This window comes from Thunnus maccoyii, chromosome 7 (assembly GCF_910596095.1).
Source record: "Thunnus maccoyii chromosome 7, fThuMac1.1, whole genome shotgun sequence".
NCBI classification, from domain to species: Eukaryota; Metazoa; Chordata; class Actinopteri; order Scombriformes; family Scombridae; genus Thunnus; species Thunnus maccoyii.
The window spans coordinates 2,282,268-2,298,046 of NC_056539.1; the positions used below are offsets into that span (position 1 = coordinate 2,282,268).

The 15,779-nt window shown below is 39.7% G+C and overlaps 1 protein-coding gene across 3 annotated transcripts in view; it reads right to left on the reverse strand.

The window, feature by feature from the left end:
• The window catches only part of LOC121900244 (cadherin-2-like), a 99,427-nt gene that overhangs the window by 11,906 nt on the left and 71,742 nt on the right, over positions 1–15,779 (reverse strand). For all 3 annotated transcript variants that reach the window (XM_042416388.1, XM_042416389.1, XM_042416390.1), the window contains 4 exons: positions 14,448–14,590; positions 10,393–10,626; positions 8,380–8,613; positions 3,086–3,225 (listed from right to left, as the gene is read on the reverse strand). In XM_042416388.1, the coding sequence (XP_042272322.1) occupies positions 3,086–3,225; positions 8,380–8,613; positions 10,393–10,626; positions 14,448–14,590 (751 nt within the window). The remainder of the gene's footprint in view (positions 1–3,085; positions 3,226–8,379; positions 8,614–10,392; positions 10,627–14,447; positions 14,591–15,779) is intronic.

The following is a 15,779-nucleotide window of genomic DNA, read 5'->3' on the forward strand; positions in this document are numbered from 1 at the left end:
TTGACATTATAAGTCATTATAAAATGCTTTATCATGTGTTATGATTATTGTTATAAATCATTATGAATATTAATAAATACATTTAAATGAACTTAGAGCCTGTCATGTCACAGCAGTCATACCTATTAATCAAATATGATTAATATCCCAAGTCATATTTGAGGAGTTGTGAAAGTTTCACTATAACCATTATTTGTTTAAGTCTGGTGTATCTACATTTTAATGAGAGAGCCGCTTGTTTCTGGATAAATTAGTGTGAGGAAAGCAGTGCTTCTGTTGATCAGTATATCAGACAGTGATGGGTGCAGTCTGGTCAGGATCAGCCAACACAACGCAGACTATGTTTAAAGTTTATTTAAATGTATGTTTTTCTTGGCTACTGAGGCCTCAGGGGGGGGCATCCTTCTGTACACAACACATTTGATGAACAATCCTGCTCCCAAGTTGCAGACCTACACAAATAATGTCAAGATTCCACATAATTCTGATAGAGTAACAAGTCTCAGTGAACTTTTAAAGCTATTTTATAGACATGGAACATCTCTCCTGACACTATGTCACACTCTTTCTTTCTGTGGCAACAGCTGCTCCAAATATTGATTGAAATATTGCTTCTTTTTTTTTTTTTTTTTTTAAATCTCTGCCTAATACTTCTGTTGATTTTTTCCCATCACCTTCTCACTACCAGGAAGATGCTCAGAATAAGAGGTCATGGAAAGTTTTGTGTAATTTTGTATTCTCTTTATGCTCTTTAAAAGAATTATATTTTCAAATATTTCAAGCAAGTTTTTTTTTTAACATATAAAGATTTAGTCACACTTTTGTTTCATAGTCAGTTTGGCCTTGTCAACATTTCATCTACATGGGAAAAAAAGGTTATTAATGAATGTATTTAGTCACAGTTTTTGTAGACAAAATATTGATTTTGTGATGTTGGACTTACTGAATTCAATATGATTCAAACTTACAATTCCTCATCTCTGATCATGTGTGTATTTGAAAGAAAACTCAACTGGCGAATTCTGATATGAAAAAAAGTGATATTTTTATGTCATCCTGATCTTGACATTAAAGAAAGGCATGTGTGAAATGGCCATTTTTTGGTACATAATGTTCTGATTTATGTTTTCAAATTTTAGTTTTAGGATGAACTCACTGACATTCAGAGGCATTTTGGGTGCTTTTTAGTTCCACATGGTTTGTATCAAAACATATTAGCTCATCCTCTTCCCTTAACCAAAAGCTAATGCTGAGTCAGTCACTACCAGTTCCAGGTACGCCCCTAAATTAATCATCCCTCTTTCAGAGGAACAAGCTCAGTAGCCAGCAACAGAAGCTGCTCATATCAGCCAAGTGTGACACCATCTTGGAGGTACAGTGAAGAACTGGCTGTCCTCGAATTATGTCTAAATATAAAAACAAGTATAATATATCAAGGAAAGTGGTGGAAAAAAGTGTTTGTGTGGGTGTAGATTAAACCAGAAACAATATCAGATTCACTCTTCAAGTGACCCACATGAGCAAAAGAGCAATAACACAGATGTTCCACCCAGATGAAATACATTATTTAACAAAGCTGAAACTGTTATGACAGAACAGTGACTGTAATGGGAGGTGCCTCCTATAGATGACATGAATCTTCAGTCAAGAAGCCCCTCCCCCCCGAGCACAACAACAGCACAGCGGGTTATACACCTTTACAAACCCAGTCTTATATCAAAATCACGTCAGTAGATAACAAACAGTGATGGAAACAGAGAGCAGAGCAACTCATTTCTGTTCACTGCTCTGATGCTCTCAGCTCTGGTGCAGAATGCTAGTCATGTCAGCAAAACTGAGGATGCTTATTTTGTCGCTATTGTCTTTATAGCATCTTTTTGTCGATTCTGAACCTGTCACTACACTGGTTTCAGAACATTTTTACTAAAGGACTGCTGCTGAACATTAGCCATCTGGCTAACACTGACACATTTACACAAGTTTTGATAAATGTGTGTTGTCCTTACAAATAAATCAATGAAAATGCAATTAAATGAACTAGACGCTGATTTTCCTGCTCTCTCTCATAATCCTAGGTAAGGAGTATTAACCAGGATTTATCTATAAAGCAGCCCAAATGTAACAATGTCAAATATAGTGTGATTGTCTCAGTTCACACACATAATCTTACCTCAGTTTGCTGATGAAGACTGTGAGATGTGGTTGAAAAGCTCTGGAAAAAGCTAGTAAGTGACCCATGAGTAAAAAAAAAACAATTTTGGCAGTCTGAATGTTGCCTTAGGAACACAATCTCAGTCTTTGTTCCCTTAAAGCTGAGAAAGTCTACATCTGCCAAACACTGCTTTATGTGAGCGTCAGTACAGAAGTGTAGGTGTAACAGCACTTCAGGTGTGTATATGTTCACACATATACAATAGAAAGTCTGCAGCCTCTCAATTGAGCCTCTGCTATAAAAACATGCTCTTAGTGGAGTCGGCTGGTTAAACCAGAGTTAAACATCTTTCCAGCAGAAGTGCGGAGCAGCTTATGTGCTTGGCACCAGCAAGAGGAGCTGCGTGGAGGGACACAGGATTGTTCTCCAACAGAAAGCAATTAATCCTGTTTTGAGGTCCTCTTTTGTAGTACACTTAATCTTAGCTGGAGGACAGATGATTGAAAACTGTAGAGAAGGGGAGTGTGTGTCTGTGTGGCAACATTATGTGTCTTTTATGGTTGTTTTCTGAGAATATATGTTTGTGTGTGTGTGTGTGTGTGTGTGTGTGTGTGGGTGTGATAGGGGGAGGAGAGCGTTAGCATGAATTGTTAAAAGGATGTTTGTTTATTTAGCAGTGATAAACGTAAGTGCAGCTTGAGGCAGATTTCTGTCACAACCGTCAGTGGCGTTAAAGATAAGCTTCGACACAAAGCCACCGATCAGATATAACCTAATACTAACCTATAGTCAACTCAGCTAATCAGGAGTGACACACCAATTAAATAACTGTAAAGACTGCACAGCAGGAGTGATCAGTTTGGATGGCTTCCTGGGCGTTTTTATTGTCTTGTTATTTTTCTAGTGTGTGTGTGTGTGTGTGTGTGTTTGTACCTGATCTTCCTCTCCGCCTCCCTCTTCGTCATATTTGAGGATGTTGTCTCGGACGTCGTCCTCTGGGTCGATGAGGAGCTGCTTGGCCTGACGCTCCTTATCCCTCCTCTTTATCCACATCACAAACAGCAGCACAAGCACTGCAGGATGAAAGAAGATGAAGATGCTGTTTAATACAGGGGACAACTCATGTTTTCACTGTACATCACTGAGCTTCCATAGCAGGTCTTCTGAGACCATCCAGTGGTTAATGAGAGGACCTCCAGGGGTCCAACATCCTGCAGTCTTTTGCTAGACACCCCAAAAAGCTGAAACGTTTGATACATTTCACAAATAAGAAGGAAACAACACTGTACTGACAATTATTATGTGAAAAAAAAGTGTGTGACCTCAGCATGGCACTACAAAACAGCCTATGGAATCATGTAATTCAAAACAGTTCCTCTTCAGGGGAGCATGAATGTGCTTGGCAAATATATTGGAAATCTGTTATGTGATACTCGAGGCTGGTTAAGCTTGCAGAATCATCTAAATCAGTAGAGTCATTCTTCTGGGAAGCACATATTTCTACAGCAAAGTTCATGCCCTTCTCTCCATTAGTGATTTTAAACACAAAACTGAAAATTAGGCCCGACAGTGGTGCTTAAGAACAATTAGGAGTGATCCTCTGCATAGCATGAAAGTTTTTATTAAATATTATAGTAATGCTGTTAAGTAGGGATGTCTTAATCAGGTTTTTTATCTATAGACACAGCTACCCATGCTTACATGAAGTACAATCCGAAAATGAGAAAATATAGTTATTATAGTTAATTCATACAGCAAAGAAAGGATCAGCATTTTATCAAGTTTGAATGGGTTTAACTTTACAATACAGCTCAGGACTTCCCTACTGTTACACAGTATATATGTTCTAGAACTATTTCCACAGTTTTCATTCAGTTTTACTACTGAATCTAACACTTGACATTAAGAAAACCACGTCAATATGTTTTTTCTTCCAACAGTCGTCCCTTGCCAGAAGCCAAAATGAAAGATTAATGGACAATGTGTGGAGCAGGTCTTGGGGGGTGAAATATCTCAGTATTATATTATATTACCATCTAAAATGAGAAAACATGTACAAATAGTCAGTAGGGTTGCAAATACCAACTAACATGCATTTCAACGCATTGGAAGTTGTTTATACATGACAAATATAAATGTAAATATGCATTCCATGATCTTTTCACATTTAAGTGTTTGTGCAACATTGCGGTCAAAAATGGCCTCAACAACAATCAACCCTTATAAGATGACATATAATCTTTAAAGTGAAAGTTTGCATAGCACACTAAGAGAATGTCGTCACTGTCTTGTTCTTCAAAAGCTTCATATGTTGCTAAATGTATTAATATTGAACTTATCCATGAATTCCTTCATACCCAGCTCCTCAGCTGCTCAGTGACATGGCGAGACCTCTCAGGGTTTCTGGCTCAGTAACTCAGGGTGTGTTTGTGGGGGAGCTGTAGTTCTCTGCTCGGGGATCAATGTGTGCAACTAAACACAACTCAAAATGGATCATTTTAAACTCAATTCAAAACAGTTTTTAAAGAGGGATCAGCCACTTAGTGCTGAATCATCTGTTGGTTTTTACGATGTTTGTTATGGTATTTTTATTGTTAGGGCTGCTTGATTATGGCAAATATCATAATAACGATTGTTTTGGTCAATATTGAGATCACGATTATTTAACATGATTATACTCACTGACTCATGGAACAGAAATGCTTCCATTTTATGAAATATATCAATCCACACAGACTCCGAGACACGCCTGAGTGACGGCCGTCTTTTTTTAAGCTCCCAGTCTATTTCTGTCGCATTTAATGAAGAGTAATCTGCACAGACAGCTGTTTAAATCACACAAATATCCTGCTGTATATGTGTTTTCAACTTATTAATGGTATCTACATTGATTGGTCAAGGCTCCCAGTCTGTGAGCCGCCTGTTTCACTACAGGAAGATTCCCCTCACTCACTACGGTGGGCAGGGAAATAACATCAATGTGTCAATAAATACAGACACTGTCGATTTCTTCCTGTGGAGCCCACATGAAAACTATTTTGGTTCAGTAAATTTCTGCTGTCAGTCAGCCTGGTGAAGGCAGTTTGTCCCCAGGAGCTGCAGCTGACAGACGGCAGTTTCTGTGGATAGAGACCCTGAACACAGGTCAGAATCGGTGCCGACAGGCTGCTCACATCTTGCTTACTATGTGGATTCCCAGTGAGAGAGGGTTTGGGTTTTTAGGGAGGGGTTAAAGTGCACTGCTGTAAAGGAAAAGGGTGCGCTGGATTTCTTACACCACAAGACAAATCGAGAGCATCATTGCGAAACGGAATGTGGTACAATAACCATTTTAGATGATTATCTTGTTTTCATAATTGTTGGAAGCCAAAATTGTAACTGAAAATAAAATTGGATTAATCGCCCAGCCCTACTGTTTGTGTTTAGTATTTTCTTGTATGTTGACTTGTGTGTAACTCTTGAAAGGTCCATCAGGGGACAGGCATCAGAGAACATCAGAAATCTTCAACCATCATTTCCAATTTTACATGATCTAAAACTCTAATTGTCAGATGATTTATGTATTTAATGTTTATTCTTGAGACAGTAAATGCTATTGCGAGGACCAACATCATTTATAGGCTAAGCGGTGTTAAGCAGTGTACTGTGTGACAGCAAACATCTCTCAACATTTGGAAACACTCATGAAATTCTAATATTACTGACTTCTATACCCACAATGCAACACTCTTATCTTACACATCTTACAGTATTTGTGTTTTTCTTGACTAGCTCTGTGTTCAGACACTATCAACTAACTCCACCAGGAGATGGTGCTCCAGGAGACCTTGTTCACCATCATTAATGCAAGATTTGTATCACAACTGCAAAGCCTCTCTTATGTCTTCAAGAAGGTTGTAAACAGTTGCAGTTCAACACCAGACAACAGCTGAAATCCCCTCATAGGGACTAAGTATTTTAAAGAATGACAGTAACACACAGCTCTATTTAGTATTTTAAGACAACTGGTGGTTTTTAAAACTCAATGTGAATCTCTCTTTTTGATCATATTAATCTGCATTGATTTATGAGGCAGGAGAGCTCAGGCTGTGTGCACGTGTTTGTAAGCCCACACTGCTATACCTGCAAGGGCCAAAATACATTAGGACACTGAGTGAAATTCTAAGTGAAGACAATTTAAACCCTAGAGAGGCGATTTGAAAAATGGCTTGTCACCATTAGTAACATTCCTCTGTGAAACCAACAGGGAAGGCTGGCTGCTAGCAGCCTCACAGCCTTTCAACCAGACAACAGACAACACATCTAGTCTATTTAAAATAACAAGACTGCTGCTTGTGCCAGACTCCACAATTGGCCTCATTCTATAATGTGCTCAGTGTGCCACAAAACATGCTCATGTGATTTTATTCATCCATACTATTGTGAAATAAATGAATGCATAATAATCATGAAACTGTGGTTTTTACTATAATATACCATCAAAATCTATAATCATTGCATCCCTAACAGGTACTTGAACAGTCTTTGCAAAGCCTTTCAAAAAAAGTTCATGATCTGATGCACTTTATATTTAATGTCTGATACAGTAAATCCCAGTACAGTAAAAGCCATTACTTGTTCATAATCATTCATCATGGTCCCAGCTGAGCACTCAGTAAGTGAGTTCCTTTGTTTGTCCACTCCTGGTGATGTAGTATTATTATGAGGAAGCAGCTCATAAGGGGCCCAGTGTCCAAGCACATGAAGTGCTACTTGTTAACAAGCACATAATTCATGAAAAACTGCAACCAGTTTGACACTCACACTTGGGATTAGAGCCTGGGATCTCTGCCATGGCAAACCTATGCTTTACCAAACAAGCTCCACTCACAGTGACTGATGCTACTGTAGCTGCTGGCTGCCACATTTGGGGGAAAGTTGTGATTTATTTTTCTTTAAATTTAAATAATAGAGTAAAATGATACCTTCGCTTCCTCTTCAAGGCTGGGTTAAGGTATCAATCTGCAAAAAAAAAGCTGCTTGGCCGCTACTGAACAAGTACAGTTGAACATTGAAGCAGGAAGTAGGTCTGTAATATGTGAGTGTTGATTACAGCAGATAGTTTGGGTAGTAATTTTACTGTTCACCTTTGTTTTCTCTTCCAAGTAAGTCTGACTAACCTTTAGGCTGGCTTACAACCTACATGATCATCATTTGTTACCATGTTGGACCTATTTTTTACAATGTTACCACATTCCCAAAATCTCAGCCATTACTTTGGTCAGTACAGTGTTCCTGTTTTAGGCCCTTATTGGACAACAACAGTGGAGACATAAAGGAAATGAGTGGAAAGAGAGATGGGGAGGGACATGCAACAAACTAGGGATGTTGTGGTTCACGTGAGGGGCCTTAACCCTGAAGTTATCTTAACTGATAGACCCAAGCTTTGAAATTATGGTACTTTTTTAATTGACTTAAAACTAGGTTTTGACACAGGCTCCCTCTACAATACAGGGCTGAGACATAACTTAATAATTCAGGACTCATGTTAGTTCAAATTTATCCCTAACCAATATGCAAATAATCAAATGGTGAAAAAATGAATAGACCCAGCGTGAACCTGGAGCTTTTGGGGACCCTGACGGTGTGGGACCTCTAGTTGCCCACTCTGCCCAGTTGGTAATCCAGCCAGTTGGGTTTAGGGTTAGCAGTACTGGTGTTAGAGGTGTTTCTATTGTTTTTTTCAACAATAGTTACTCTTTCAGTCAAGTTTCAACCCAGTGGAATCACTCTTCACCGGCTATGTTCCAGATTTAGCAGGGACTGATTGAAATAAACTGCAGGCTTTCATACAGCCTTCCACAACAGCTATAGATTTAATATGATTGTACTTCTTACCGCTGGAAACAGCAACAGAATGTTGAAAGCTTTATATCTAAGCTTGATTTTCATTCACATTCATTTCTTTCTTTCATGGTTTGTAAAGTCACAGCAGAAAATACTGTTACAAAACACTGTAATAATTTTTTCACACTCTCATACAATTCAAAATGTTTCACTGCTGTTGAAATTGTTGTGTTGTTATGTTTGAATACCTTCTTTCGATTCTACTCTGAGTCAGGTTCAACATTATGCAGCTCTATCCTACTAATTGCCTCTACAACAACCCACCTCCCCACATTACCTAGTCTGCTTGTATGTGTGTGTGTGTGTGTGTGTGTGTGTGTGTGTGTGCATGTGAGGCTCACCTAGCAGTATGATGATACAGATAAGGATGGCAATGATGGCTCCGGTGCCCAGTCCAGCAGCGATGATTCGCTCCATGTCCACACAGTCTCCATGGTGATCACACTGGCAGACCTTGACCCGCAGGTAGGATGTGTTGGACATGGGCAGGTTGCCAGAGTCTGTGATCATGATGGGAACCTCGTAGATTCCACTGGCCAGGGAGCTGATCCGCAGACGAAGCTGGGCATACTCGCCTGAGAGTGCCAGAAGATGGAAGAGTAGAGAGATGGAGAAATTGAAAGATACAGACTTCATCGTGCTTCACCCTTCCATTCAATTACACTGGGAGCTGCACAGTATGGCTAAAGTCTGCTGATGATGGTCACTGGAGCAGCTGGGCCTTCTTTGCTTTGCCAAAAACATTTCAACAGTAGATGCTGATGAAGAGAGGAGTTCTACAGATTTTCAAAAATACTAACTAAAATAGAAACATACTTTACCCAAACCTTACGCCAAGCCCGAACCCACAAAAATCCATTAGTTACTGTGAGGTAACCTGCACAAACTATTTAAGTGAAAAGTAGAGTAATTGATTCAATAGGGTCCAATGGGCCCAGATTTACCTTGTTATGTAGCTCTTACCTAAGAGAAGAAATTGGTTAATTTCTCTTTCTTGTATAGTGTTCTGAATGGAAACAAGGAAATGGGCTGGAAACAATAGCCAGTAATAGAGAAAACAGTTTCCGGTCTAAATTTGGAAGTATACTTGGAACTAAATCAAACACAAAACGGTCACATTGGCTTCAGTCTTTGCATGCTAGTTGGCTCAACCAGTTGAGGTTCTTACACCATCACCTGTAGTTTCTCTGGTTTATCACATTCTGTGCATATTCTTCTTCCCCCCAATTAATTCAGAGTCTCAGACCACATGCCATCTATGATTTGCAAGTTCCTGTCAGGCTCAGGTCACATTCCGTGTACAGCAGTCCAGCAGATGTTATCATCTGCTTCTGCTTTATTGTTCTGGCTGACATGCTACACAAATAACAGATACAATCAGAGCTCTTTTGAAGTCTTTCGTGACAGATATGAGTCGAGTCTCAAGTCATTAAGACTAGAGATACATTCTTGACCTTGGGAACACATATCTGTGGTTAATATTGTGAACTCAAGGTGCACTTGATAGCTTTTTCCAGAGTTTTGGACCAAAAGCCTTTCTCAGCAAATGGTATTTGCTCAAGTGTCATCATGTGACTTAAGTACATAACTTTGGTGAAGAGGAGAGGGAAAGTGAGGTGCAGCAGATCCGGGGGGCTCTCCAGGCCAAGGGGTACAAGGAGTGAATGGTGACAACCCATCATGACTTTAGACCAAAATGGACTGCTAACTCAGTGGGGGCCACCAGAAGCATCCCAATGGGAACCCTTATGTGGAACCCTAGGACATCAAGTCACAGGGAGTCAGCACTTAGCACAAACCATCCAACACCTTAAGATCTCTGCCGGTACACCCTAAAGACAGAACTCCCCCCTGACAGGGACTGTGGAGAGCTGTGGGAAACACTACATCAGTGAAACAGCAAGAATCCTGGACAAGAGATTGTATCAAAAGTGGAAACAGCCAATATCAGCTGTCTGTGAACACCAGACCAAAATCACTACAGCTTCTATTGGAAATATGTCAAAGGTCATGGACCAGGAGTCAATGGACAACCGAAAAAAGTTCAAGGAGGACATTCCCATCCGACATCAGAGAGCAATTTTAACAGAGACAGTGGTTACCATATACAACCACCTGTTATCATGTGACCGAAATTCCACATGATGACAACGGCCCAATTGCATCTTGCGACGCTGAAGTTGAGTGAAGTCAAACTACTGTTTAATAGGTAAAGAAAGTACTTTCATGCTCAACCACATGACTAAATTTCCTTCACAAGGAGGATTTTGATATTTTACTCTTCCCTTTAAGCAGCTACAAAAAATGAAGTCAGGGAAAACTGACTTGGCACAGACACATTATCTCATACTGACCACTGAGGCGACTAAGTGTCCAGTTGCGGCGTACGTCTAATGGACGATTGGCCAGCTCGAAGGCGAAGGGCCCAGCATTAGGGTTCAGGTCAGGGTCGCTGGCTGTGATGTTGATGGCGTTGGGGTCTGGCCTCTCACACATTTCCACCTCAGGAGGGAAGACGTGTGGTGCATTGTCGTTTATGTCCATCAGGTACATCTGAAGGGTGCCTGTCCCGCTGGCAGGTGGGATACCTGGACATGCAGAATGAAAACATGTTCAATATGTCTCCATTTCATACCAACACCTTCTACTTGTTTCCCCTTCGCTCATATCTTTGGCATTACTAAGGAAGATGGTGGAAAATGTTTCTCTCTATTGGCCTGAAAAAAGAGTAAAACTCTAAAAAGATAGGTAAATGCTGTTCATTACAACTCATAATGAACCACATAATAACTTAGTATTGAGTATTGTGGTAGAGAAAAAGGTAATGGGGTCATTATAACCAAAGGTGTTTATTCCCATGGTTTGACAACAGGTCCTATTAACTGCCCTATTAAACTTAAAGCTATCGTATGTGTAAAGTTATTTTGGCCTGAGAGAGGCACAATAGCTCATGGAGTTTCCACAATGACAAAACTTCATTATCTGAGGAAGATGCCTATACCCAGGACATTTCATAGCAATCTGCCCATTAGATTTTAATGTTTTTTATGTCCAAATGGAAATTTCGGCCTGATGGGGATCCCAGAGAATAAGTCAGACCACCAAAATTATTAGTATTCATCCTCTGGGGCTTATGGACATCAGTAGAAAATTTCAGGGAAAACCGGCCAGCAGTTTAAGAAAAGGTTATGAAAGAAAAGTACTGCCCAAAGGGTATATTTGGCCTCACTGTGGAGCTACCAAATAGGTCAGGTGGTCACCAAACTCATTCAACACCATATATTTCTTACAGTCAACAACTCCCATGAGCAGACCCAAATCAACAGCGAATTGTTCTACTAACAAGTATTGCGTGTGTATCAAAGCCTGATATATGTTATTCCTCTGTGTCACTGAGCTCCGTTGTTGTTCAAAAACTATTAAAAACACATCAATGAGCCAAACCGTTGCACTGGCTGACAATATTCCTTCATTACCATGAACACACACACTAGTTTATTTTAACTCAATCCCACACACACTGTCCTGCTGTCAGAAATACTCACTAGAACACCAAATGTGGATTATTCTGACTCTGAAAATAGTCCCCAACAAATGCACCATTTCCTCCTGTTTGAGCAACGTTTTCTAAAAACTACAGTCACCAGCTGTTTTAGCAAATTACTGAGCCCTTTTTAAAAATGGAACTATATATTTGTGAGCTGTTTTCAAGGATGCACTCACTCAGTAGGAACCCAAGGGCTTGGGGCTGAAAGCCACAGACAGAGTAGAGAAGTCAGACAGTATTGAGAGACAGACTGACACATTGTGGTTTTGGTCTCTTCATGGGATTTGTTGACAATAAATTTACAATATCACCAGCCTTATTTTTTCAGTGAATGTCTACTTTCATAACGCTAAACGTCAGAATACACAACTAAGACAACCAAATCATCCCCAGTAGATTTTTGGACACAGCATATGGGAGATAATCAACAATGTAGTTATTGAAAAATAATGTATGCAAGCTTGGCTGCTACTGCAGAATATGCACAGCCTTCCAGCTATGCATATTATTATTACCAATGACAAGACCACTACATCAGTTTTCTGAAATTAATGCATGCCCTCCAGCAAATCAAAAATGTATTCTTCATGGACACAGTATAAACTACAGCATGCTCAGTAATAGTGGGTGACTGGTGAGCATATGGTGACTGCTGAAAAACTGCAGACATGTAACCTCTTGCATGAGCTTGCGTGTGTTTGTCCTTGTGTCTGAGTGTGCGTTTGTATCAGTGAGCTCCTTACAGTGTGTGTGTGCTCAAAAAGGGCAGGGAATTTACTAAGACAGTTAGCAGGAAGCTCAAAGCACAGCGGGGTCTCTGTATGGAGAGGGTGCAGGGTAGAGTGGATGGGCTGGGTGGAATTGCTGCTGAATGACATTCCTCTTCAACAATTTTCCACTTTGAACAGAGAATGCTCGTTTCTGTGGCTATAAAGCACATTTGTGATCTGAACAAAAGGGAGACTCTGGGAATGATGCACCAAATAGGCAGGAAAACATCTCCATTAGAAATGAATGGGAGTACTGTGTCCAAAACACTGTCTAATCCTACAAACCTGCCTTAGGAAATCTCATCCCTGATCAGGACATTTGATTGAGGGAATAAAGTATTGAAATGTAATTAAAGATGGACAGTACAAACTGTTGTCTACAGGAAGAAGTCTTCCTCTTCCCATTATGTGGAATAAGAACTTGACTTCAACATAGTGTCATGATGTGCAGGATCCCAAATTAAGAGTTTCCTGTATTCAACTTGAATGGGCCATCATGGCAAAAAAGCCTGAATAAAAGAAAAAACCATATATATTCATTCCATCAGAAAGACAAATGAAGTTGTGTTTAGTGTCACTTATGCATTTGTTAGGCAAATACTAATGTGGCATCCTACTGAACGTTAGTGTGGTGTCATATTATTGTTCAAACTATTTTAATGATACCTGGAATCAAATTTAAGGCAAATTTAAGGCAAACAAATAAACACAGCCAAACAGTTTTTTACTGAACATTAATTAAATTTGACAAGGACAAATAAACACCACTCCACAAAGTCAGCTCTTCTAGTGAAAAATCCTATCAATGTAATCTTCAAAATGATTGTGTAAATGCTTTGTTATTCAAAGGAAGAAAAAAAAAAATGTCCTGGAGATGCATCTGAAACGCTCCTTTACCCTCCAAGAGTCTGAGTGGTGGGCTGAATGTGTTTGATTAAAGAAAGTGTTCATGTTTGTAGATGAGAAGCAGACATAAGCTAAAAAAACTCATGTTGATTGTTGTCTGAGGATCTTGTTGTGTTCCGTCTCTGTCTGGCTATTAGTTGTTGTCACTGTTGGCTAATCATAGAACAGTGCTTTACATTCTGACTGGTTATTACTTAGATAGAGGGCTCAGAACATGCAACTTATTGACCAGATCTGTTATGCTATAGCAGGAAAAATGTGATTTAATTCCAGCTGAAAGGCTAAACTGGGAGTCTATCTGCTGGTTATTTGTAGGTCTCAACTGGTGACCAAATGTGAGCGGGCCTTTGCTGTTAGAGCACCCAAACTGTGGAGCAGTCTGCCTATGAGGTCATCCTTAGTGTCTTTTAAATGTTTCCTTAAAACATTATTTTACTGGAAAGCATTTATGGATGTTTGACATGTTGCTGTTTTATGATCCCACTTCTGACAATTTATATTTTTGTGTAACTTCATTTTATTCCTTTGTTTTATGATCTGTTTTTCTTTTGTTTTAATTGCTGTTTTTAATTCCTTTTTTCTTCCATCTGTTAAGCTCTTTGTAACTTGGTTAAGAAAAGTACTATATAAATCAAGTGTATTATATTACTATTATTATTTAAGATGCTTCTAGACTTCTCAGGGTCTTGTAGATACCCAGCGTACATTGCTGCAAGTTTGACTTCATTTCCTTGTAGTCTTTACACAACATAGCATTCAAGGTAGTGTATCTATTTTTTTTTTTTAGCAATTTTATTCCACTAAATAAAATTTCATTTTCATTTGAGGGGAAAAAAGTCTGCTTATCATTTGGTTATTTTAGTGCAATAACAATAATATCTGTAATAATATGTCATTTTGTTCATGTTTCTTGATGTGAAATAGCTTCAGTATGGTAAGCTGTCTTTTCTAGTAGTTCAACAGAAGTGAAGTGTTGCTGTAGTTTAACTATAGCCAATGGTGAAGAGCTCCGCAGCTATTTCCTACCTAACACTGCAGATATTCTGCAGAAGCTGGACTGACGCTTCAGTGTAACCAGCACTACTGCAATTCTTGCAAGAGCACTGAGGCGCAGTGAACACAATCCACCTCTGTATGTGGGGGGATGGGGTTACTGCAGGACACCAGTGCAGCCGTTGTGTCTCACCGTTATCAGAAGCCATAAAGGTAACGTTGTAGAGGTTGTTCTTGACGTAGGGAGACTCTCGGTCAAGGATGGCGATGGTGGAAATCCGACCGTTAACCGGGTCAATCTCCAGCCAGTTGGCAGGGTCGTACATCTTGGCGTACCTGGATTTAGTCAGAGAGACAGCATGAGAAACCACCACAGAGAGGCTTCTTTATCTGCCTCCCTGGCTGCAGCCCAAACAGCTACTGGGGGAGCTGATATATGGAGGCTGCAGTACTCTCACGAGGCAGCCACAACTCATTCATTTACATTTCGTCTCACTACAAATGATTTTTCTTTTACCAGCTTTGACAATTATATAAAACATATATATTTGTCACTGAAAATGTGTTTTCTTAAAATCTGTCTCATTTATTTTCTAGACTTGGAAACATACCCATAAAACAGAGTGAAGCTTTGCAAATCACTGTGACTTGCCATGTATTTCAGAAACGACTGCATTGCTGTAACAGCAGAAATAGTCATGTATCAAATATGGCACACGGTTGAGAAATAATGTGAATAAACAGGGAACTAGCACAGCTTCCAACAGATGCTAGCAGGGCTGCCATAAAGCCACCATGAACCACCCATCAATGAGGAATATTGTCAAGTTTGTATATTTTTAATTGGTGAGATAAAGAGTAGAAAGGCACAGTTATGAATAAATGTAGGACAGACACCAACTAAAAGACACAAAGCAACTAAAAAGAAAAAATCACAAAACCAAAATGCTCTCCCTGGCCTGCTCTATAGTACACAATACAGTCGCTTAATGTCTGTGTGCGTGTGCGCTCGCATGTTTTTTGTGAACACAGTGTGAGTCCACCATTGGCTGTTGCTAGGCTACAAAGACTTCAGGACTACATTTAGAAACAAATAGTGGGATGTAAAAGAAAGAAAGATGGGGACAAAAAGCAGCAGTCCTGCAGGCTCTCTGCACTCTGGTCTGGTTGTTGTTGTCGTAAGCTCACTGCTGCAGGATCTGGAAAGACACATTTTCTGCTAGACAAGATGTTTATAGAAAACTCAGCCATCTTATCAGCTTTTATCTCACAATGGGGGCTGCAACATAGAGCCACATGCCACCCTCACTAATTGAGAAGGCAAATGTTCACCCTATTGCTCAAATTAAATTGTGCTATTCAGTACGGTCACTGGAGGGAAATCTCAACACGGGAAAAAAGACTAATCCCAACTCCTGCTTATTGGGAGAGAAACCACACACTGAATATTTCTAGAAAAATAGAGTGCAGTTAAAATCTATTAGGACAGTGATGTTTTTCACTGTGTAAGCTCTGTACTCCAGCA